This window comes from Eriocheir sinensis, chromosome 13, assembly GCF_024679095.1.
Source record: "Eriocheir sinensis breed Jianghai 21 chromosome 13, ASM2467909v1, whole genome shotgun sequence".
In the NCBI taxonomy this organism is placed as follows: domain Eukaryota; kingdom Metazoa; phylum Arthropoda; class Malacostraca; order Decapoda; family Varunidae; genus Eriocheir; species Eriocheir sinensis.
Genome location: NC_066521.1, coordinates 2,398,644 through 2,421,351, shown reverse-complemented (window position 1 = coordinate 2,421,351; position 22,708 = coordinate 2,398,644). Strand labels below are relative to the sequence as shown.

Sequence of the window (22,708 nt, the reverse complement as noted above, 5' to 3'; positions counted from 1 at the left end):
GGAAAGTGAGTAATGTCAGAGCCAAATCAGATAGTTCGTGAAAAGGATTTTCTCCAGCTGCATCCACAGATGAGGCTATTTCTGCCCACAGTCCTACAGTGTCAGATATATGTGTCAAGTGTGTGATGAAGCTTTCTCAACTGGAAATCAATACGAGTCAAAAGTACATTTTCACATACAAACAATTTAGCTAGTTCTATTATGTCTGCTTTTATTGGTTTCAAACATTCCGTTGCACTTAAGCATGACATTGACTGCAACACTTGAATGTTTTCAAGCAAACGTTGGCGCAGTTGTGTGGTAAGCTCAATGACAAACTCTGTGCACCTTCGATGAATGTCACCTTCGTCAGGAAATTTATGTTCAGCTAGTTCCTTTTCAAACTCGTAGGCTAAGTAGGGGTTAGGATCCAAAAAGTCACACAGCGAATTATTAACCGCCTTCCTTTAGGAAAGAACAACCCCTCAAAAATATTGCTTAAATAACACTCTCATAAGCAGGTCTGGGTGCGAGAGGGATTTAGGGGTCTTAGTGAGCTCTGATCTCCGTCCAAGGGCACAATGCATTCAAGCTAGAAATCGAGAAAACAGGGTACTGGGATTTATTTCAAGGTAAGCAACAGAAGCGCCGAAGTCTTCCTCAAACTATTTAGCATTAGTTAGACCTCATCTTGATTATGCGGTTCAGCTCTGGTCACCGTACTAAAGAATGGATATCAAAATGTTAGAATCGGTGCAGAGGAGGATGACTAAGATGATTTAGGGGTTGAGAAACTTGCCATACGAGGAAAAACTCAAAGAGGAAAGGGCTGGATGAAGGGCTTTAATAATGGGGGATATTCATAAGGTTTTGTTGGTAAGAGAACCGGGTAGGACACGTAGTAATGGGTTTAAACTGGATAAATTCAGATTCAACAGGGACACAGGCAAAAATTGGTTTACTAACAGAGTGGTGGATGAGTGCAACAGGCTGAGCAGTCATGTGGTGAGTGGTAATACAATTCTCACATTCAAAAATAGATTAGATAAATTCATGGACAGCGATATTAGGTGGGGTTAGATTCACGGGAGCTTAGGTTCAAAGGAGCTGCCTTGTACAGGCCTACCGGCCTCTTGCAGACTCCTACGTTCTTATGTTCTTATATGTTTTCATGGGATGACGATCTTGTTGGTGAGGGAGTCGATGAGAAGAACTAGATCACGGAGCAACTTTGTTGGTTCTTGTGTGTCTGCTTCAAAATTTTTATTCACTCTTTATATTTCACCTAGAATTTGCTTAAAAAATATAAGATAAGCTTAGTTTCTCATGTCACAGAACATAGATTATAGAAGTTGTGCGGTGTAGCATCGTTCATCATTTCTTGCCCATTCAAAATGGGGTTTCAGCTCAGTCCACTGCTGAAATACTTTAACAATTGCTGATTCAATGGACATCCATCGGGTTTGGCTCATCTGAACAAGTTTCAAAGGTTGAATTATTTTGTTGTTCTGTTACTCCATGGTTGTCACTCCTTTAATACGGTATTCATGACATTAAAAAGCGCTACATTTCGCGCTAAGAATAGTAAAAGAGAGCTAAATAGCGCCATGGCGCTACACACAGAAAAAAAGCTAAGTCAGTACAAAACGCGCTGACTCTAGCACGAAAAACACTGATTGGGAACACTGCTCATGTGTATGCGCGGCCGGCTCACCAGTCTATACTCCGCCCACCACACACACACACACACACGTCACGGGTTCCCATGGCAGATGTTTCTGTCAAACAAACTACTTCACCTTTTCCTGGTGTGTATGAAATTATTTAGTGGGTGATTCACACAAATCAAACATACCTAATGGAGAGAAGAGCACACACACACACACACACACACACACACACACACACACACACACACACACACACACACAAACACACGGCCCGGTAGCTCAGTGGATAGAGCGTCTGCCTTACAACCAGAAGGACCGGGGTTCGATTGCCCGGCCGGGTGAAGATAAATTGGGTTTATCTTCTTTCACGTGTAGCCCCTGTTCACCTAGCAGTGAGTAGGTGCGCGACGTAAGGCAAGGAGTTGTGACCTCGTTGTCGCGGTGTGTTGTGTGTGAGTGGTCTCAGTCCTACCCAAAGATCGGTACTATCAGCTTTGTGCTCTTCCGTAGGGGAACGGCTGGCAGTCTCGAGAGAGACCCGGAGCAGACCAAGAGATGAATTACACACACACACACACACACACACACACACACACACATCGTCTTGAACACTGCTCTTCTCTCCATTAGGTATGTTTGATTAGTGTGAATCACTCACCAAATAGTTTCATACGCACTGGGAAATGGTGAAATCATTTCTGTTTGACAGAAGCATCTGCCATGGGAACCTGTGGCGTGTGTGTGCGTATGTGTTGTTAGTCGATCTACGTGCTTATGTGGGCGGAGTCTAGACTGGTGGGTTGGCCGCGCGCGCACATGAGAGCTATAGAAGGGTTGTACGTGACGTCATTAGTGGGGGTGCGGGGGTAGCGCGGGCCTGCACGGCCATCTTGGTGGTCAGTAGTGGTGGTCACTGTCAAAACAAACTTTGGTGGCGGTTGCACAAGTGCTCTGTGTGTTCGTCATGGGATACGTATGCTGTGCGGTTGGATGTTCTAACCGACACGGAAGAGATGCTGTGTCATTTTATAGATTTTCAGGGGATCCAGAAGAGCGAGGGAAGTGGATAGCAGCTGTGAGGAGGGAAAACTGGCGGCCGTCTGCTTCATCTCGACTCTGCAGTGCTCATTTTGTCAGAGGTAAATATTACAGGCAAGACTGATCAGATTATTACATGAGGTAACACTCATTTAGGTATTGCCCCGGGTCCCTTAGCTTATTGTGTGGCGGGGGAATACTCTGGAATGGGTTTAAATGAGCTGGCGGAGGTAAACAAGCTGGCGGAGGTAAACACGCATGTCGGTGCTCAAACAGGGGAAGAAAATAGGAAAGGAAATTCAGTGGAGGCAAAGTGCACAGAGGAACAGAGCTCAGTGCTGGGTGGAATATATAAGTGTACGCAGGGAAGTGACCAAGAGCGTAGTGTAAGGTGACTTGCCGTCACCTGCCCTCACCTGTCGTCACTTGCCCTCACTTGTTTGCCTGCCCGTGCTGCCTACCTGGGCCTATCTGGGCATCACTGGTCAGCAACAGGAGATCGGCCAGGCAGAGGGACAGCCAGTCAACCGACCAGCCAGACAGTCAGCCAACCAACCAATCAGCCAGTCAACCAGCCAGCCAGCCAACCATCCAGCAAGTCAGTCAACCACCCAGTCAGTCATCCAGTCAACCAGTCAGCCAGCCAACCATCCAGCAAGTCAGTCAACCACCCAGTCAGTCATCCAGTCAACCAGTCAGCCATCCAGTCGATCAGTTAGACAGACAGTCAGTTTACCAATCATCCAGCCAATCAACCCACCAGGCAACCAGTCAACCCACCAGTCAACCAGACAGCCAGCCAGCTATAGAGAGCCAGTCTACCAGTCAGCCAGACAGCCAGTCTACCGGCAACCCAGTCAACCAGTCTACCCACCAGCAATCTGTAAACAGCTTGCTCTTGCTGTTCACCAGATAGCTCTATATATCATGATAACCGATGTTGGGCAGGTCGTTTGAGGACAGCAGGGGAGCAGACTCGGGGTGTTTCCCTAATAAATAAGGGCCTATACCTCCAAAAGCACTGATTTTTTCGATGTATCTTAACTTCGCAGCATTCTCAAGCGATCTCGCGTAATCACTTAACACAAATAATGCTGAAGGTCCTGCCATTTGCCCGCGGGTAGTTACTTGGGGATTAGGCACATGTTGCCCGTCTGCTCACTCTGCTGGGGAGGTGACCACCAGCGGGTTTGCAAACGACGCACAAGGAGCAGACGACACTATATCGTGACGTAACTGCAAAACCTCTATAGGGACAGAGGAGCCACAGGGACGCCACACGCGCACCCGTTCAAATTGCACGGATTATGCTCCGCGCGTCGTGATTGGCTTTGTAGCGAAGGCCGCTACAATACTCCCCCCTCAGCAAAAACGTTCCTCTCGCCCGAAATTGGAGAATAAATTACCGTTTTCACGTTAAATAGGGGCTATATCGCTTAACAAACATAAACTGAATAAGCTTCGGCCAAATCCGCGGCAATAGCTGGTGTTGCTACGATGGGTCTTAAGTGCCTAAAAAACAAAACACAAAAATATATATGAACTGAATAAAGTTAGGCCAAATCCGCGCCAATAGGTCAAAACTTGGTGTTGCTACGATGGGTTTACTTTTTTTTATTATTTTTTTTACGTTGTTGCCTATTGCGCCGGTAGGCATCTTCCCGGTGGGGCCTGATGGTCGGCCCAAGGCTTCTTCCAGGTGGGGCCTGATGGTCGGCCCAGCCCGTTCTGGCGCAGGCGAGTGTTTATAGTGGCGCCATCTTGCATTGGCTCATGCTGCCCCCCGGAACTCGTTCTTGATTCGCTTGAACGGCTTCCTCTAGAGTCCGGGTTGATGGGTGGTCTTCAGGACAGCATGTGGGTAGTTTTAAGCCACTCGGCGGTGACTGAAAAATCCGAGTGGTAGCGTGGGGATTCGAACCCGCGTCGTCGTCCATCACGCGGTGAATGTGGGCCCAGTACATTACCACCTACGCCACCGCCTACCTAAGAAAAAAAAACTGAATAAACTTGGGCCAAATCCGCGCCAATAGGCCAAAATTTGGTGTTGCTACGATGGGTTAAGTGCCTAAAAAAAAAATAAACTTTGGCTAAATCCGAGCCAATAGGTCAAAATTTGATGTTACTACGATGGGTTTAAGTGAAAAAAAATAATAAACTTCGGCCAAATCCGCGCCCATAGGCAAAATTTGGTGTTGCTACGATGGGTTTCAGTGCCTCAAAGTTTACTTACAAACCCTCAGCCCTTAGCGTATTAATGTTATAGGTAACTAACTTTTACCCTCTGTTTTTTTCTTCTTTTTACCTTTATGTCTAATAGTTTACATTTAATTGCTTTGTTAGACATCATGAAATATCTCGTGTCTTAATTATGGGTGGGGATGATGGGAGGCTTTGTTGGTATTTGGTGGAAAGAAAAATCAGAGTAGGGTCCGCAATCCCTACTTTTATTCCCCTCTATCGTAGGGGAAATGATGACACATTGCACCATATCGGCAGTTCGGTCACCACATAACCATACTACATGCATGCCAGGCAACTGGGCACAACGTCACCATATCTAAAGAAGACAGAAGGTTCTTCTGCACTGTCACATTGAACGTGTATAAATGTCAATACAGAAAATATGCGGGCAATTTTACTGACACATTTCATTGTCTCACTTGTTTCCATTCAAACCCACACGCTTTACATTTTTCCATCACAGCTATCAGCGCTGGGTAAATGTGTAGATACGCTACGTGTCTTTATTTTCCTAGACTTTCAAAGAATCATTAAGATACCTATAAAACGTTAAGTCTAATGTGGCGGACAGAGGTTAGATGAGGATTTGTCAAGTGAGATCAGGATAGAACAGTGGATTTCCGAGGAAAATGAGCGGCGTGGTTTTGCGTACCGTTGTGGCAGGTAAATGTCGCCGCCACCAGATAAGTTTTTTCACCACCATAATAAGTTATAAAATCTAACTTCACAAAATAACCTCCTTACCTAACCTTTTTCCGCCACTTTAGACAAACGATTTATAGGTAGCCTAAGTATTTTAAGGACGCGTAGCGCATGTACACATTTACTAATCTGATTTTATTCGAAACCTAACAACCTCACCTTACCGCGTGACGACGTGTATACCCTAACATAATATGATCTAAGTCAAATTCTACATATTAGCGAGCTTATTCACTAAAAAGGCCAAATTTGATGCGGTAACTTACCATCAACTTGATACTGGGAGTTACTTGTCGCCTTATATAGCCTGCTCTTTTTCTGCATTTTTCGTGTTGTCTGTCTGATGTTTGGAGCACATGAGGTAATAGTTGATGCAATCCCTCTCCCCTTTGTATACAATATGAACGTCTCCTCAGGCTCCATGGCATGTGACGCATGACCACATTATCGTATATTATCCCGATAGGTTTCCATTAATCACCTCCTTATTTATCTATTTGCATTTCTTCCATGAAACCAATGTAAAACTCAAGACAAGGACTAAGGAAGCATTCCCACACATCGATAAGAATTTCCCTTCTATTAACACTGGTGCCCTTTTAAATCACTACTCCTGGGCCGCTCCTACTCTCGGACCGGTACATCACCACTTCAGGACTTTCATCCCCTTTTTTCCCCTTCCTTAGCACCTCCCATCACTACCTTTATTTTAGCTCCTCCCATCACTACCTTTATTTTAGGTGAAACACAATGAATCGTTTTTTAATCGACGAGTAATATTACTTTCACCTTAAAGAAGTTAATTGTTCGGCGTGATGACTGACTGATCGGAGGCTTGTGTTTCGAGGTTAATGTGGCATAACGTCGTACCAATAGTGGCGTTTCCACTCTGACTTCTCACGATTGGCTCATATACTCGACAGTCGACACCACACGTCCAGTCCCATCACGACCACCTCTTACAACTATACTGGTTACCGAGGTGGAAATTTTGTTCTGCAACACGCACACCACCAAAAACTAGATTATAGGCGCTGCACTTCATGCTGAATGGGTAGGCGATTCAACCTAAATGGAAACAAGAAGTGGCAGTGTGCTCTCCTCCCACAGAAAAAAAATTAAGAAAATCGAAACAATCCAGAGTACTTACAAAAATGGTGTCAGGTTCGAGACATTATATATGGAGAGATTGGAAATATTGGGTTTGCCTACCTTGGAGGAGAGAAGAGAAAGAGGAGACCTGATTGCAGTATGCAGTGTGATGGAGACATAAACGATCGACAAACATGGCATATTAATATGATACTAGAAATCCAAGAGATCTCATGTAAACTAATCTAAAAAGATTTTTTGTGTCAATACGATAGATACATTAAATCAGATTAGACAAATTCATATGCATAGAGCTGCCTCGCACTGGGCTACCGAACTCTTGCAGACTATGGTTACATGGTCTTATGCTAAAACATGTTGCCGGAGAGATACAAAGAAACGTACCTTTCCTCATGTATGCATGACTCTGGGTATGACCTCGAAAAGGAGATTGTTCAAGTCAAAGCTACACGTGAATTAAAAGCTTTCTAGACGGACCCTAACAATGCAGCTCCACAACTAGGTATATACAACTAGGGAAATACATACACAGATACACACTCAAACATGCACAAACATATACACTTACTTAGTTGCTACAGTTCCATTGCACTCCACGTGGGCCTCGGCTGTCACTCTGAGTGGCCGGGATCGCATAACAACGGGGGCTTCAAGCGGTGTGGAGACATTTTTTGGCAGCCACACCTTTGGGGCCTTGCACGGCAGGTTGGCAACCACCACCGGCAGGCGCTGCCTCAGGATTATCAGCAGGTCTTCCATTATCACTGTTACATTGTACAGATTCTCTTGCCTGGTCGGTAGAAAATAAAAGAACCATCAACGCAAAGGGCATTTTTTTTAATAACAGAATGCTATTTTTTTTTATGAATGGATATGCTATGGTATGATGACACTAGTTCCATTACATGAAAAAGAATGTTACCACTGTGATGAGAAGATAATAATACTCTAAATCTTCATACACTATTGAACAGCTCAAATGCGACATCACCATTACATACTTAGATTCTATGAAATAATTATGTTAAATATTTGATTCTCCCTTTCTTATGCTAGTCAGTCGAGTGCATTTTATATCTGCTGTAACAATAAAGCAATAAGGATATATACTTTTGATTCATCTTTCTTTTAGAATGAGATCAAAATATTACCGTGCTTAACAGGCGTTGTTTTTCCAGCTCTCTTCCTTCACATGGAATTCTTGAGTGAACGTTCAAGGAAGATATTAAAGATTAACACGAGCCGAACTCCAATTATGTATATATACTATAACAACACACACACACACACACACACACACACACACACACACCGTTTACCGTTGATGAGGTTTCAGGACCCTAGGTACATATAGTCTACGGACAGGTAAAATCATCCCCCCCTCGCGCAGGCAAGGTACCAAACTCCGCCCATACCCGTGACGTCAAAGAGTGGTATAGGTCTGGGTCCTGGATGTGGGTGAGCTTCTTCATTCAACGGAGCTCCCCGTTGTCTTGATTTATTTCTGTGTCGAGCGTGTGAAACCTTGTGGCCCCTCCTCTGACCTTGACAGACATGCAGCCACGCACATCACAACATTTGGGGATATTTTTTTCAATTGTTCAAAATCGAAAATAGAGAAGTTCCCCATGCATGTCCTGCAAGTCACTGCACGTCACGGGGTCAAGTCTGAGACTGAGCTGCTGTTAGCTCTGCAACCTCTCCTCCTACCCACGCTCTGACGTCACCCACCCACCCACTCAGAAGCGCAAATTTAGAGCCAGCGTTTGGGGGAGACGATTTTACCTGTCCGAAAGATGTTTTGACCCAGTCAGGCCCCGCTCCTCTGCTAGCGCAGTGCTCCGCAGGGGCTGTCAACAATTGTGAAGTTAGCCTCAATAATAATCCTCGAAATGCACTTATTCACAACGTCGTAGTGAGTGAGTGTCTTAATTGCTTTCATGGATAACCTACTTTTCAGTATCACAAATATCCATTATTTCATTTTCCATTTATCTGATATTGTCTTCATAGTATCACAATCTAATGTTCAACGATTATTTCCAATTCACTGAACATTTAACACAATTTATCTTCAAGTCTTAAACATCAATTAATAGCCATGATCGGTTATGTTACGAATTCTCTCAATTTCAGTCTGTTGAACAACACAACGCTGGTCATTCGCTGAGTGGTTGATTTCAGGCTTTTTGTACCTCATACAATTTATGCATTTATTCTCAGTCATGGAGAACTCCTTTGATTTATGATCCCCAGCGCATTCGAAAATTTCTGGGGCTTCTCCATTGGTCTTGGCAGTACAGTTGGCCTCAAGATGACCGTATCTTTGACAATGATAACATATGGTTGCATGGTATCTATCTCTCACAGTGTACACTCCCCATTCTAGTTTTATCTTGTCATGATGCTTGTGTATCAGCTCTCTAACAGCTGGGTCACATTTCAAAATATAGTGCATTGTGCCTCCAGCAGCAGGCTTATTGAAAATCTTCTCAATTTTCCCCTCAACTCCTGGAATCGAGTGTAGGAACTTATTCCTGTTTAACAATGTCTCAGTTATATTATCCCCGGTCTCCTCCTTATGCACATTGCAGAGCATGCATGATCTTTGGCCCTATCTTTCCCACAGTTTGTGTGCTAACTTGCTCTACATTTTCTAATTTCTGAGCTGCTTCTCTCCTTATATTCTCATCATCAAAGTTCATAACAATGTTACCTTCATTCGTGTGTCTTGAATCAGTAATCTGAATGCCTTGTAGTGCCTGGGAAACTTAATTTTTCATCTCAGAAGCCTTTTCATCTTGATCAGAGGCCTTCACGACAAGGAGATGCTTCTTCTTCCTCCGTTTTGCTACATCAGCCCAGCTGGCGCCAACTGACTGTCTTGTCAGCGCAAAGCACATCTGCCACCTCACCCAACTTTTCTTTCACACTGAGTGCCCGACTTTCACCTTCATCTTTCACAACTAATATTTCTTTAGATAATTCTTGCCTTAATTCAGCCATTTTTTCCACAATGTTGGTACCACTTAGGGCACAAACAGCATGCAAGCCACTTAACGCCTGAATAGTCTTCACAGACGCAACACACTTCTCTCAGAGTCCTGCTCTTGCATGCTGCTCGCCATTGTCGAATCGGCAGTTTCAAGAACGCACACAAAACACGTCCATCCGCTCCCACTGTCACGCATCCCCCTCACTTACACACACACACACACACACACACACACACAACAACAACAAAAATCAGATCTGATATGACGGCTTGACGGAGACAAATGCAATACCTCTTCTTTCCTTCTGTAAAGAGATGAGCCAAACTGCAAAAATATATATTTCTAATACTTCAGTTACTTTCGTATGAAAATGAAAATAAAATAGAAGAAAACGTTACTCACCTATCGTTTTATTTCTTGCAAAAATAAGCTATCACGGTATATATAGCAACTCAAACTGACTTTTTTTCTTATCAAACTGATGTAGAAGTGAGTAATACCAGGCTTCTAGTTATATTTGATCCATGCTTATTTATTACATAACCACATATCTTGACTGTGTCAGCTTCTTTTTTAGCAAAAATAAATATTAAATTAAATTTGGCACGTTGACCAGTGTCCCCCGCGCGACAAACTTTATCTATGGCGACTTCAATGCATCTGCTGGCACAGAAAGACTGGCTAAGAGTTTCTCTCTGGCACCAAAAACCTAAACAACTTTCTTTTTTAACTTTTGCTGTTCCTGAGAGTGAGCCTCGATTCTGGACTTGGTATAACAATGCAGGTGGCGTAGTACAAGAGATCGGTCATATCCTTATTATTACTCGTTGCAGGATCCTCCAGAAATGTGTTATTTGCGATCGGCCACAGATTTGTTCTTGCAACACTGAAAATACGCATCAGGTCCAAGAAAATCTCAAGATGCAACCCTTCTGGGTTCCATCTTGAGAAACTGAGCGACCAGGAATGTGTTCAGAAGAACCTAAGAGAACTTTTGTCTAAGTGCATCGTGAGGCACTGTGGGACATAATGCAGATCCGTGGGATTCCCGATAGGATTACAGAACTGATGGCAGACCTCTGCGACTGAGAGTGTTGTGAAATATGGGAGGCGTTTCCAGCTTCTTCCCTGATAATTGAGGAGTGAGGCAAAGGTGCGTCCTTGTTCCATCTATTTTCAATGCTTGCATGGACTTGCTACTAAGCAAAGTCACTGTTCAAAGTCATTACGGGGAATCTGTCGACGGCATCAAAGTCACTGTCCTTGTTTTTGCCGATGTACTGTTTTGCGGCATCGCTACAGGTCTTGGTGCTGGCTTTCCGAAGTGACTCATGAAGAAGCATAATAGGACTGGAGCTTGCTGGATGACACAGTTCAATCTGTTCATGCATATGGGTAGGATGTCGAAGTCACCAAAAGTTTCACATACCTTGATAGTTTATTACATAACAATGGTGGGTCTTCCAGAAGTCACCCAACGGACTGTTCAGACCCAAGGTTTTATGGACTCGCTCAACACGAGCCTAAGGCGTTGTGTAAGTATATCCATGCAGGCGAACAAAGGTTCGCATTCGCTTGTGATTCATGTCTTACCCTGTGGAAGTAAGACATTGACACTGAATAGTGACTTGAAGATGCGTGTCGATGCTTTTGGCATCAAGTGTCTTCACAGAAAGGAGTATCGGTGAAATGGCCTCGTGTGAAACCCGAGATTTCGTGATAAGACTGAATCGAGGGATGTTACCGGCGTAGTCTATGAACGGAAATTCCGGCTTTACAGGTACGTGACACTCCTTCCGGATGTCGATCTTGCTCACAGGGTTGCTTATATTGGAGACAACCCTGTGTGGAAACAATTGGACGCCCACGTAACTCATTAAAGGGACGAGTCGATTCATCCTACCAGATGGACTTGGAATGGATATTGTGTCTGAATGGGGTCAGGGAGTGGAGGCAGCGAGTGAGTGAAGAGACGTGCACCCGGGCGTATGCTCTCCAATGGTTAGTTGGTTAACATTTTAAGACACCGTTTGGGTTTGAGGAGCCGATGATATTTGCTCTATCTGGAAGGCTGACATAGGGCATTTACATGCTATTAAACCAGCAGATATTTCTGCGGCTTACGTCCCAAGCTGTAGAAATACATAAAAAAATCAACCCGAAAGCGGCAAGGAAACACAAAGGTAAGATTGTCAATTAGTAACGGAAGAAAACAAACGGAAACGGACGTAAGGACCGACTAAGAAATACTTATTGAAAAGTGATAGACCAGAGGCTAAGAAAGAACAGCTGGTTGCCGCGTTTGGCCCTCAGCAAGTGTTCCTCAGGAAATGAACATCGATTGTCGAGTATTACGTGCCAACATTTATCCTAAATCTATTATCGCACAAAATGAAGCAGATACGTTTGAAAAATAAGGTTATATAATACATTAGTATCACTAGAAGCTTGATTATACTAACTCCTTTATTACCTTGATAAATGAGAGGCGACAAGCAACTATTACTTGCAAGGTTTTCCCTACAAAGGCTTTGTTTTGAAAAAAATAAAGCTTTATACTCTGCTAAATGTTTAGACAAAATTATTTTATATGTTTAAATTAAATATTTTAGTGCTTTGCCTCAGCCTATTTCAGTCTCTTTCACACCAAGGAACTGATTGGCACAGTGCTGCCCATGTATGTGTACACCGAGGTTGAAAAGTCCTTTTCACTGCGCACAGATGATAACCATACAGTGGTAGATATAGGTTCAAAGGGTTCCTCATCTGTGACACTGGCTGAATGTTTACGCATGAGGAGAAGGATGAAATTGGAAAAGGTTGGGTAGCGACATCGGACAAGAAAAATATATTGCTATTGAAAGAAGCTTATGAATACCCACTGATAGACGTGGGTGAGGTTGAAGGGGTTGGTGATGGGCCCGCCCATGTAAGCGGCTGTAGAATTCTTGGTCTGGCAGAGCGAAGATGCACCGTACACCTCCCCTGGGGAGCCGTCATTGTAGTCGATAATGAGGCATGTGATGGGGTGGAACACTTCCAAAGACACGCTGAACAATTTGCTCTGACCCTGTTAAAAAGAGTTAGAAAAAAAAGCAAATACATTATGTATGTATTGGAATCGCTCACTATGCCTATGTCTTTTACCTCAGTACATTATATAAGTGAAAAATAATGTTCATAGCCGGACCATTTCTACTCAAATAAGTATAAATTATATATTCGCATACTTACCGTTTCCCTTCTTTTGAAAAGACACTTCACTTTTATGTTAGAGCAAGACATCTCATCTCATCAAATTTGTTTCTTAGGCTACGCGCATTGAAACTAAGGATTTTTAAGTTATCTAGAGGCTTGGTAATAGAGGTGGTGGTACTTGCGGGATCTCGGTTACGGGTTTGTTGCGATGCATGGCGTCTATTTACACGGGCGGGATGGAGGGACGTGGCTGAGGGTCGTTTTTCGATCGGGTGACACGTACGAGAGAGAGAGAGAGAGAGAGAGAGAGAGAGAGAGAGAGAGAGAGAGAGAGAGAGAGAGAGAGAATGCTAATGATAATAAGACTGAGAACGAGAGATGGGATGAGAATGAGAGAGGTAATGAGAGAGAGAGAGAGAGAGAGAGAGAGAGAGAGAGAGAGAGAGAGAGAGAGAGAGAGAGAGAGAGACTCCAACCCAACTCAACCCACCACCTACCCCCACTCAAACACAACATCCACACCTCGGGCAGATCCTCGGAATAGCCAACAACAATTAACCGGCCATGACGCAGAACAGCCTTAGAATCCTGTCAGCAAATGTACGAGGCTTCAGAACCAATGTTGGCGAGCTCACACACGCCGTCCTCAGGAACCGAGCTGATGTGGTGGTGGCAGTCGAAACGTTTCTGAACGATGAGTGGGTAAGAACGTGTGACAGGATTCCTGGCCACTGCCACTGGGAGCGACGCGATCGATAGGACGGACAGGGCGGAGGTGTGGCTGTGTGTTACCGGGAGGGCCTGCAGCTCCAGCCACTCTCTGTCCCTGTTGCCGAGCACATGGAGGCCATGTTCTTCCGCCTCCTCCTCGCAGACATGAGCGCCGTTCTTCTCGTCGCCCTGTATCGCCCTCAGTGGCAAGGCAGCGAGTCCCTCACCTTCCTCACCGACCAGATGGCCACCTACGACTGTCAGAGCATATCCATCGTGGGTGATAGGAACCAGCATATGATGAGCAGGGCCTTCACTGAGCTAACAGTGGTCCACGGGCTCACAAACCACGTCACCTTTCCCACTCACGTGCGTGGGTGCTCGTTGGACCCTGTCTTGACCGACTTGCCCGGGGACCCAGTGCACTGCCGCCCTCTGGACCTCGCGTGAGGAAGCAAGGCAACGCGTCATCTCTGGCTATGGCAGCGGGCAGACTGGCAAGCCATGAAGCGGGCACTAGCTAACACTGACTGGGACGCCACACTCAGTGGTGACATTGACCATAATGTGTCAGCCTTCTCTGTCCCTCATATGGTATACAAAGCCGACCCACGCGACCAGCCGTGGTTCGGCTATAGGTGCCGACTGGCTGCAGAGGATCAGTACAAAGCCTGGAGGCAATACAAGCGCCGTCCCTCCCAGCGCAACAAGGCTCTGCACCGCCCTGCATGCAAGGCCATGACAAGGTCAGCAGCGTTGGCCAGGAAAAGGTGGGAAAACAGTCTCAGGAGGAAGTTGGCGTCCAACCAAGTTGACCCCAAGCATTGGTGGTCCTTGGTGAAAGAGAGGCAAGGCTCCGTCACGCAGGACAGGATCCCGCCTCTCAAGACGCCTGCAGGGGGCCTGGCAGTAAAGAACCAGGATAAAGCTGACCTTCTGCCAACCCACTTCAGCAGCAAGATGTCTGTCGAGGAGCCAGACAGGCAGCCCCCCCTCCTCCCCCGTCTGGGTAACTTTGTCCTGGAAAACTTGGATATCACGGAGGGCACAGTGGCCAAGCACCTCCGAGACACCAACACCAGGAAAGCCCCTGGCCCGGATGACATCAGCCCTTTCCTGCTGAAGCACTGTGCAGGGGAGCTGTCGCACCCCCTCATTCGTATCTTCAGACAGTGGGGCCTGGCCGACACTGTGGAAAGAGGCGCGTTTTACACCGGTATTAAAAAAAAAAGGACAAGACAGACCCAACCTACTACCGCCCAATCTCGCTCATGTCGGTTGTTAGTAAGATCCTGGAGCGGAATATTGCTGAGCAACTGACGCGCCACCTGGAGGAGAACCATCTGTTGTCTCCTCGTCAGCACGGGTTCAGGAGAGGTCGCTCAGCATCAGACCTCCTCCTCCTGCTCAGCAAGTCTTGGTATGACGCCCTGGACTCTGGTCGCCCCTCACTTGTTGTTGCCCTAGATATTGCTGGGGTATTCGACTGTGAGTGGCACAGGGGCCTCCTGGCCAAGCTCGAACAGCTCGGCATCACATGACAACTGCTACAGCTGTTTTCGAGCTACCTGCACGGCCGGAGTTTGAGGGTAGTGGTGAATGGGTGCGCGTCACGCAGTTACCCAATCACTGCCAACGTTCCACAAGGATCAGTACTGGGCCCGATTCTTTGGAACGCATACTTCGACGAGCTGCTCCGTGACTTACCAGTGGCCTCAGCCTACGCCGACGACTGTACTCTGTCCCACAGCTACACCAGGGAGGAAACTGCGGACGTGATCGAAGCCACCAACCGCCATCTTGGTGACATCATGGTCTGGGGACGACGTTGGCAAGTCAAGTTTGCTGCCGAGAAGACCCAGGCCATGGTCATATCGCATTTGGGGGAGGACGCCAGACTCCTGCAGGGACGGCTGAAGTTTGGGGACGACATCCTGGCCATCAAGGAGTCCATCAACATCTTGGGGGTGGAGGTCGACTCCAGAGTCAGTTCTGACCGCCACCCCACCTGGAGTATGTGGCGCGCAGAGCCTTCCTGAGGGTGACACTCCTGCGTCGCGTGCGGTACCTGCTCGACGCAGACGGCCTCCTGAGGCTGTACAAAGCCCAGGTGAGGCCCGTCACGGAATACTCCCCTCTCTCCTGGATGAGTACTGCCCAATGTCACCTCTCGCTGCTGCACATCGTGCAGAGGAGGGCAGAGCGACTCATCCGCGATGCCAGCAGCCTTCAGCAGCAACGACCACATGGACACCAGTGGCGGCAGCGGTAACATCGACAGCAGCTACATCACCAGCAGGACGCTCCCCGCTGTATGCTAGGTCGGTGCCATCACAGTCCTACACAAGGCCCATGTCCAACGTACACCTCACCTGGCGGCACTACGGGTCCCTTGGAGGAGAAGCCACCACACCACGAGAGCGGCGGTGGCTAACGACCTCCTCTTTGAAATCCCGAGAAGCCGCACAGCCAGGTGCCTTTTTATCTTCTACAGCCAAGGAGACAGCTCAAGGGCGCAAAGAAAAAAGAAAAAAAAAGAAAAAAAAAGGCCCGCTAGTCACTGCTCCCGAACAGAAGTTAAAGAAGCAGCCTTCAGCAGCAACGACCACATGGACACCAGTGGCGGCAGCGGTAACATCGACAGCAGCTACATCACCAGCAGGACGCTCCCCGCTGTATGCTAGGTCGGTGCCATCACAGTCCTACACAAGGCCCAGGTCCAACGTACACCTCACCTGGCGGCACTACGGGTCCCTTGGAGGAGAAGCCACCACACCACGAGAGCGGCGGTGGCTAACGACCTCCTCTTTGAAATCCCGAGAAGCCGCACAGCCAGGTGCCAGAGGGCCTTCACGAGTGCCACGGCCCACCTGTGGAACGCCTTCACGGGTGAAGTGGGCGTTAGGGCAATGAACACCCAGCAGGTGAAGGTGGCGGCTCATGCCTGGTGTCGCATTTACCCGCCCTAGTTACATCCGCCTGAGCACAACACAAAACTAGTGACACTGTGCGAGGCAATGCTTTAAGATAGGCGACCTCAAGACAGAGGTCGTCTTAAGGCCACCTGGGGGCATTTTGCAAAACTGGGTTAAAAACGTTCTATACCATCTATAAATAATCCCCGATCAATGTTTTCCTCGCAGCGCAAATTTTACATGTCTGGCGCGGGTTTATAAGGACCGAGTTAAAGGTTCTTATATTTTAAAATTCATCATATCTCCGTTCGAAAAATTTTGTCTTTTTTATCTTCTACAGCCAAGGAGACAGCTCAAGGGCGCAAAGAAAAAAGAAAAAAAAAGAAAAAAAAAGGCCCGCTAGTCACTGCTCCCGAACAGAGGTTAAAGAAGTGTCCAAAATCAGAGGTCAATTTCGGGAGGAGAGGTGTCCTGATACTCTCCTCTTGAAAGAGTTCAAGTCGTAGGCAGGAGGAAATATAGATGAAGGAAGATTGTCCCAGAGTTTACCAGCGTGAGGGATGGAAGAGTGAAGATGCTGGTTAACTCTTGCATAAGGGGTTTGGACAGTATAGGGATGAGCATGAGTAGAAAGTCGTGTGCAGCGAGGCCGCGGGAGGAGAGGAGGCATAGAGTTAGCAAGTTCAGAAGAGCAGTGAGCATGAAAATATCGATAGAAGATAGAGAGGCAACATGGCGGCGGAATTTGAGAGGTAGAAGACTATCAGTATGAGGAGGAGAGTTGATGAGACGAAGAGTCTTTGATTCCACTCTGTCAAGGAGAGCTGTGTGAGTGGACCCCCCCAACACATGAGATGCATACTCCATACGAAGGCGGACAAGGCCCTTGTAACTGGACAGCTACTGTGCGGGGGAGAAGAACTGGCGGAGACGGTACAGAACGCCCAGCATCGAGGAAGCTGATTTAGATTTTTTATCGCAGAAAATCTAAAATCAATCTGATTTAAGTGAAAAGTTCAGGGAATGTTGATTGTACAAGTAGCTAGGGACCTATGACTAGATATTGTTGATAGGGTAAAGGAGATAGGAGTATTAAGAGGAAAAATTGACTAAAAACACGATTTTATGCGATGTTCGACGAACATAATAAAAAATAAATACCATTATGACTTTCAATATGGGAAACTTTCAGAATATTTTCCATAGGGCTCTAGGCATACGTAAAGACTATTCACAGCCACAAAATGAAAGTGCTTGGTTATGTAATAATGGTGCTGTGTAATTTTAAGTGTCGCTACACGTATACGCACATGTATACGTATAAGTATACATATAAGTATACATATATTGTTCTGGCTCGTACAAAATGTAGGCAACATAGATGCCTACTTACCTGCAGAGTTTCATCGCAATACCCCAGATAGTTTAGTTAGATGACCTCAGGTGTCCCGTACCCCCTTTAGCATGGAGACAACCTCCCCGCCCCTTTTGTCATGTGCATACCATTGTATATTGATGTTTAAATAAAGAGAGAGAGAGAGAGAGAGAGAGAGAGAGAGAGAGAGAGAGAGAGAGAGAGAGAGAGAGAGAATAAGAATAAAAATGAGAATGAGAATGAGAAAGAATGAGAATGAGAGAAAATGAGAATGAGAAAGAAAATGAGAGAATGAGAATGAAAATGAGGGGGAATGATAATGAGAATGAGAGAGAGGTAATGCGAATGATAATGAGAAACAATGAGAATGAGAGTAGGAGAATGAGAACTAGAATGAGAATGAGAGAGAGATAATGAGCATTAGAGAATAAGAATGAGAAATAATGAAAATGAGAGAATAAGAATGAGATAATGAGAATTAGCGTTGTCTAGTAAATGAGTGCCCGTGAGTTGAATCGACTCGGTAACTTGCCCAGGTTTACACTATTATTTTAAATGTTTTGCAAAATAATTGTGTGGTCATTGTACTACTTCTGATAGTACCCAAAGACGTATGGAGTATGCATCTCACGTGTGGGGGGGCTCCACTCACACAGCTCTTCTGGACAGAGTGGAGTCTAAGGCTCTTCGTCTCATCAGCTCTCCTCCTCCTACTGATAGCCTCTTAAATTCCGCCGCGATGCTGCCTCTCTTTCTATCTTCTATCGATATTTCCACGCTGACTGCTCTTCTGAACTTGCTAACTGCATGCCTCCCCCCCTCCCGCGGCCCTGCTGCACACGACTTTCTACTCATGCTCATCCCTACACTGTCCAAACCCCTTATGCAAAAGTTAACCAGCATCTTCACTCTTTCATTCCTCACGCTGGTAAACTCTGGAACAATCTTCCTTCATCTGTATTTCCTCCTGCCTACGACTTGAACTCTTTCAAGAGGAGGGTATCAGGACACCTCTCCTCCCGAAATTGATCTTTCTTTCGGCCACCTCTTTTAATTATTTTTTTGGGAGCAGCGAGTAGCGGGCTTTTTTTGTATTATTGTTTTTTTTTTTGTGCCCTTGAGCTGCATCCTTTGTTGTAAAAAGAAAAAAAAAACATTCCAGTAATGTGACCTGTTTGTGTGTAAAAGCCATGGGAGAGGGATTACAGATGAGTTCCTTGAAATTTCCACCAAGGAATCATTTGCATTCTTTTGTGCGCTCTTTTTCAAGTTCAGTTTTCTAGCCTCCTATATAATGTTTCAACACATATATCATTTTGTCTTACCGATGAAACGTTATGCTACCATCCCCGCCTCTGTGGGCGCGACCAAAGGCAGAAAAAGCCGGCATGAAGATACCAACCGCGGGATTCTCAGACTATCTCTTCCCTCTTCCCGCGAGGAAGGTAGGCTTCGTGGACGAAACGGTATTCTCAGTGACGAGGAGTGGCTTTGATGCAGCGCGCGAAGTGGCGAGCGGGAAGGAAACGAACTAATTCCCTCCCTTCACGAAGAGCACCTGAATGGTAGCTCTTCGTCAATATCTTCGCAAATTTAATGATGTATTACAACAATTTTTCATGTTACTGTATTGTTATGGCGGACGTGTTACTTTGGTTCCGTGTCGCCGTCAGGACACTCCGTGGGAGGGAGATATGCGAAACACCTTGCACAGCGTCTGTAGTTTAATATTCCTCCTTAGTAATACAATTCACTCTGACTCACTGACCACTAGCTGACTATGGCATACTATGACTGTGACTGACTCCCGGGGTAAGTTTCCGGTCCATAGTGTAGGGTTCACTGGTCTGGCCCACGGTGTTATGGACTCGCTCAACACGAGTATATGGCGTTGTCGGTACCTGTACAGAAGGACAAAGATCCGGATCTTCAAGTCCCTTGTGCTCCCTGTCTTACTTTATGGTTGTGAGACATGGACACTAAATGGGGACTTGGAGAGGCGGATTAATGCCTTTGGTAATAAGTGTCTACGCAGAATCATGAGATATCGCTTAAATGACTGTGTGTCAAACCTGCGACTACTCCGTGAGACTGATTCGACATATATTACCTACATAGTCCGTCAACGCCAACTCCGGCTATACGGGTACGTGGCACGTTTTTCGGAAGCTGATCCTGTTCATCAGGTTGTCTCTGTAAGAGACAATCCTGAGTGGAGCAGGCCAAGGGGACGCTCACGGAGTTCGTGGATGGAGCAAGTCGATAGATCCTGCCGGGAGGTACTCGGGTTGGGAAGGGGGCCTGCAGGGAGAGTCGCCCGGAGGGATCCCCGGGCTTGGCGTCGTAGGGTGGGCGAGGTGACGTGCCCCCCGGCGTATGCCCCTATTGATTGATTGATTGATACAACAGAACAGTGCTTTACACGAGCAGCAGAGGCAAGACAAGAACGCCTCTTCCGAGCTCTGCTGTCGGAGAGATCACTTGCCCCATCCACCCAAAACGGAGCCAATCAACAACCCCCACACGACACCCAGCCCCAATCTCACCAACAATAATCATGGCGCGCCTAATGCTTTCAGGATCCTCTCCGCTAATGTCCGCGGCTTCCGCACCAATGTAAGCGAGCTCACGCACACTGTCCTCCAGACAGGAGCTGACATCGTGGTTGCCGTGGAGACATTTCTAAGCGGCGACTGTGTAACAACCTGCGACGGGGCTATTGCCACTGGGTGCGACTCGACCGTGCTACGAGACAGGGAGGAGGGATGGCTGTGTGTCACCGGGAGGGACTACAGGTGTAGCTACCCCCTGTCCCGGCTCCCGAGGAGATGGAAGTCCTGTCCGACATGAGCTCTGCACTTTATACCGCCCTTAATGGCAAGGCACTTTATACCGCCCTTAATGGCAAGGCCGTGCCCCATTAGCATTCCTCACCGACCAGCTCGACACCATCACGGCCACCCACGACTGCCAGAGCATCATAATCGTGGGTGACCTGAACCAACATCTGCTTAACAGGGCTTTTACAGAGCTGACAGTGGTATACGGGCTCACCAATCACGTCACTTTTGCCACGCGTGTGAAGGGTGGCTCCCTGGACCCTATACTGACCGACCTCCCTGGAGACTCTGTACACTGCCTTCAAATGAACAGTGCCGGCAGCTCTGACCACTTTGCAGTGCTCAGTGAAAATGGCCTTAATCCTGCAGGTGAGGAAACAAACCAGCGGACAATATGGCTTTGGGCGCGCGCCGACCGTTAGGCCACCAAGCAAGACCTGGCTGCCACCACCTGGGACACCATCCTCACAGGAGATCTGGACCACAATGTGTCAGCCTTCACCACCAACCTCCTGAACATCCAGGCCCGACACATCCCCCATAGGACACATAACACCGACCCACGTGACCATCCATGGTTCGGTTATAGATGTCGCCTCGCGGCCGAGGAAAAGTATAGGGCCTGGACTCGCTACAGACGCCACCCCACACAGCGACACAAAGCCCTCCACCGTGCTGCCTGCAGGGTCATGATAAGGACAGCCGCAGGGGCCAGAAAAAGGTAGGAAAACAATGTCAAGAGGAAGCTGTTCGCTGACCAAGTCGACCCCAAGCAATGGTGGTACTTGGTAAAGGAGAAACAGGGCACCACCACCCAGGACAGAATCCCTCCCCTCAGAACGGCAGATTGCGAATGGGTGGCAAAAAACAAGGTCAAGGCGGACCTCCTGGCAATATATTTCAGCAGAAAAATGACTGTCCCTGAGCCAGAGAGGCAGCCTCCTGCCCTTACCCCCCTGTGCGATACCAGCCTGGGCAGCCTGATGATATCGGAGGACGCCGTGGCCCGACACCTCCGCAGTTCGAACACCAAAAAGGCTCCAGGCCCATACGGCATCAGTCCCTTCCTCCTAAAGCGCTGTGCGTGAGAGCTAACTCGACCCCTCACTCTACTATTCCGCCAGTGCTTACGGAGCGGCTCCTGGCCAAGCCTGTGGAAGGAGGCACGTGTTACACCCGTGCACAAGAAGCAAGAGACGATAGACCCTGCCAACTACCGCCCCATCTTGCTTCTGTCAGTGGTCAGTAAGATACTGGAGGGGATCATTGCTGAGCAGTTGACACACCACCTGGAGGAGCACCACCGCATGTCCACACGACAGCACGATTTTAGATCTCAGATCTCAGATCTGCTCCTCCTGCTACCCAAGGCATGGCACGACAGCCTGGGCTCAGGCCGTTCGCCTCCACTACAGCCAAGAGAGGAAGCCAGCCAATCAGGTCGAGAGCCAAGAGGGAAGGCTAGCCAATCAGGTGCCGGGTAGCAAATGCTGCTTAGGCGCCGGATGCACACTTGGTTTGAACAGCTTTTTTCTTAAGCTGTTGAAGCTGCAGGTACCCGAGTAGTCCGTTTTTTACTGATTCATTGATCTTTAATATGATTATTTATTTATTTATTTTTGCTTTTTCATTATTTATCAACCATCTCTTTTTACTGTTCTTTCTCTTCCTCGTTCTTGTACCTCTTATTCCTTTTCTTAGCCTGATTTACCACTTTTCAATAAATAGTTTTTAGTCTGTTCTTACGTTCGTTTCCGTTTATTTCTTTAATTATTGATGCGGTTGTTCTCCTTGGCTCTTGGTTTCATTCTTTTTTATAGCTAGGGAACTAGCTCAGTGGTAGCAAAAAAGAGCAACAAAAAAGACCGGTGAGCGCTGCTCAAGTAAAATATATAATGAGAGGCCAGAAGAGATCAATTTTGGAAAG

The 22,708-nt window shown here is 46.9% G+C and overlaps 1 protein-coding gene across 1 annotated transcript in view; it reads right to left on the bottom strand.

Annotated features, from left to right (window-relative positions):
- LOC126997872 (polycystin family receptor for egg jelly-like) overlaps positions 1–22,708 on the bottom strand; it is a 345,158-nt gene that overhangs the window by 229,245 nt on the left and 93,205 nt on the right. The window contains exons 11-12 of the mRNA XM_050859085.1: positions 12,625–12,812; positions 7,315–7,536 (exon numbers count right to left, since the gene is read on the bottom strand). Coding sequence (XP_050715042.1) covers positions 7,315–7,536; positions 12,625–12,812 — 410 coding nt within the window. The remainder of the gene's footprint in view (positions 1–7,314; positions 7,537–12,624; positions 12,813–22,708) is intronic.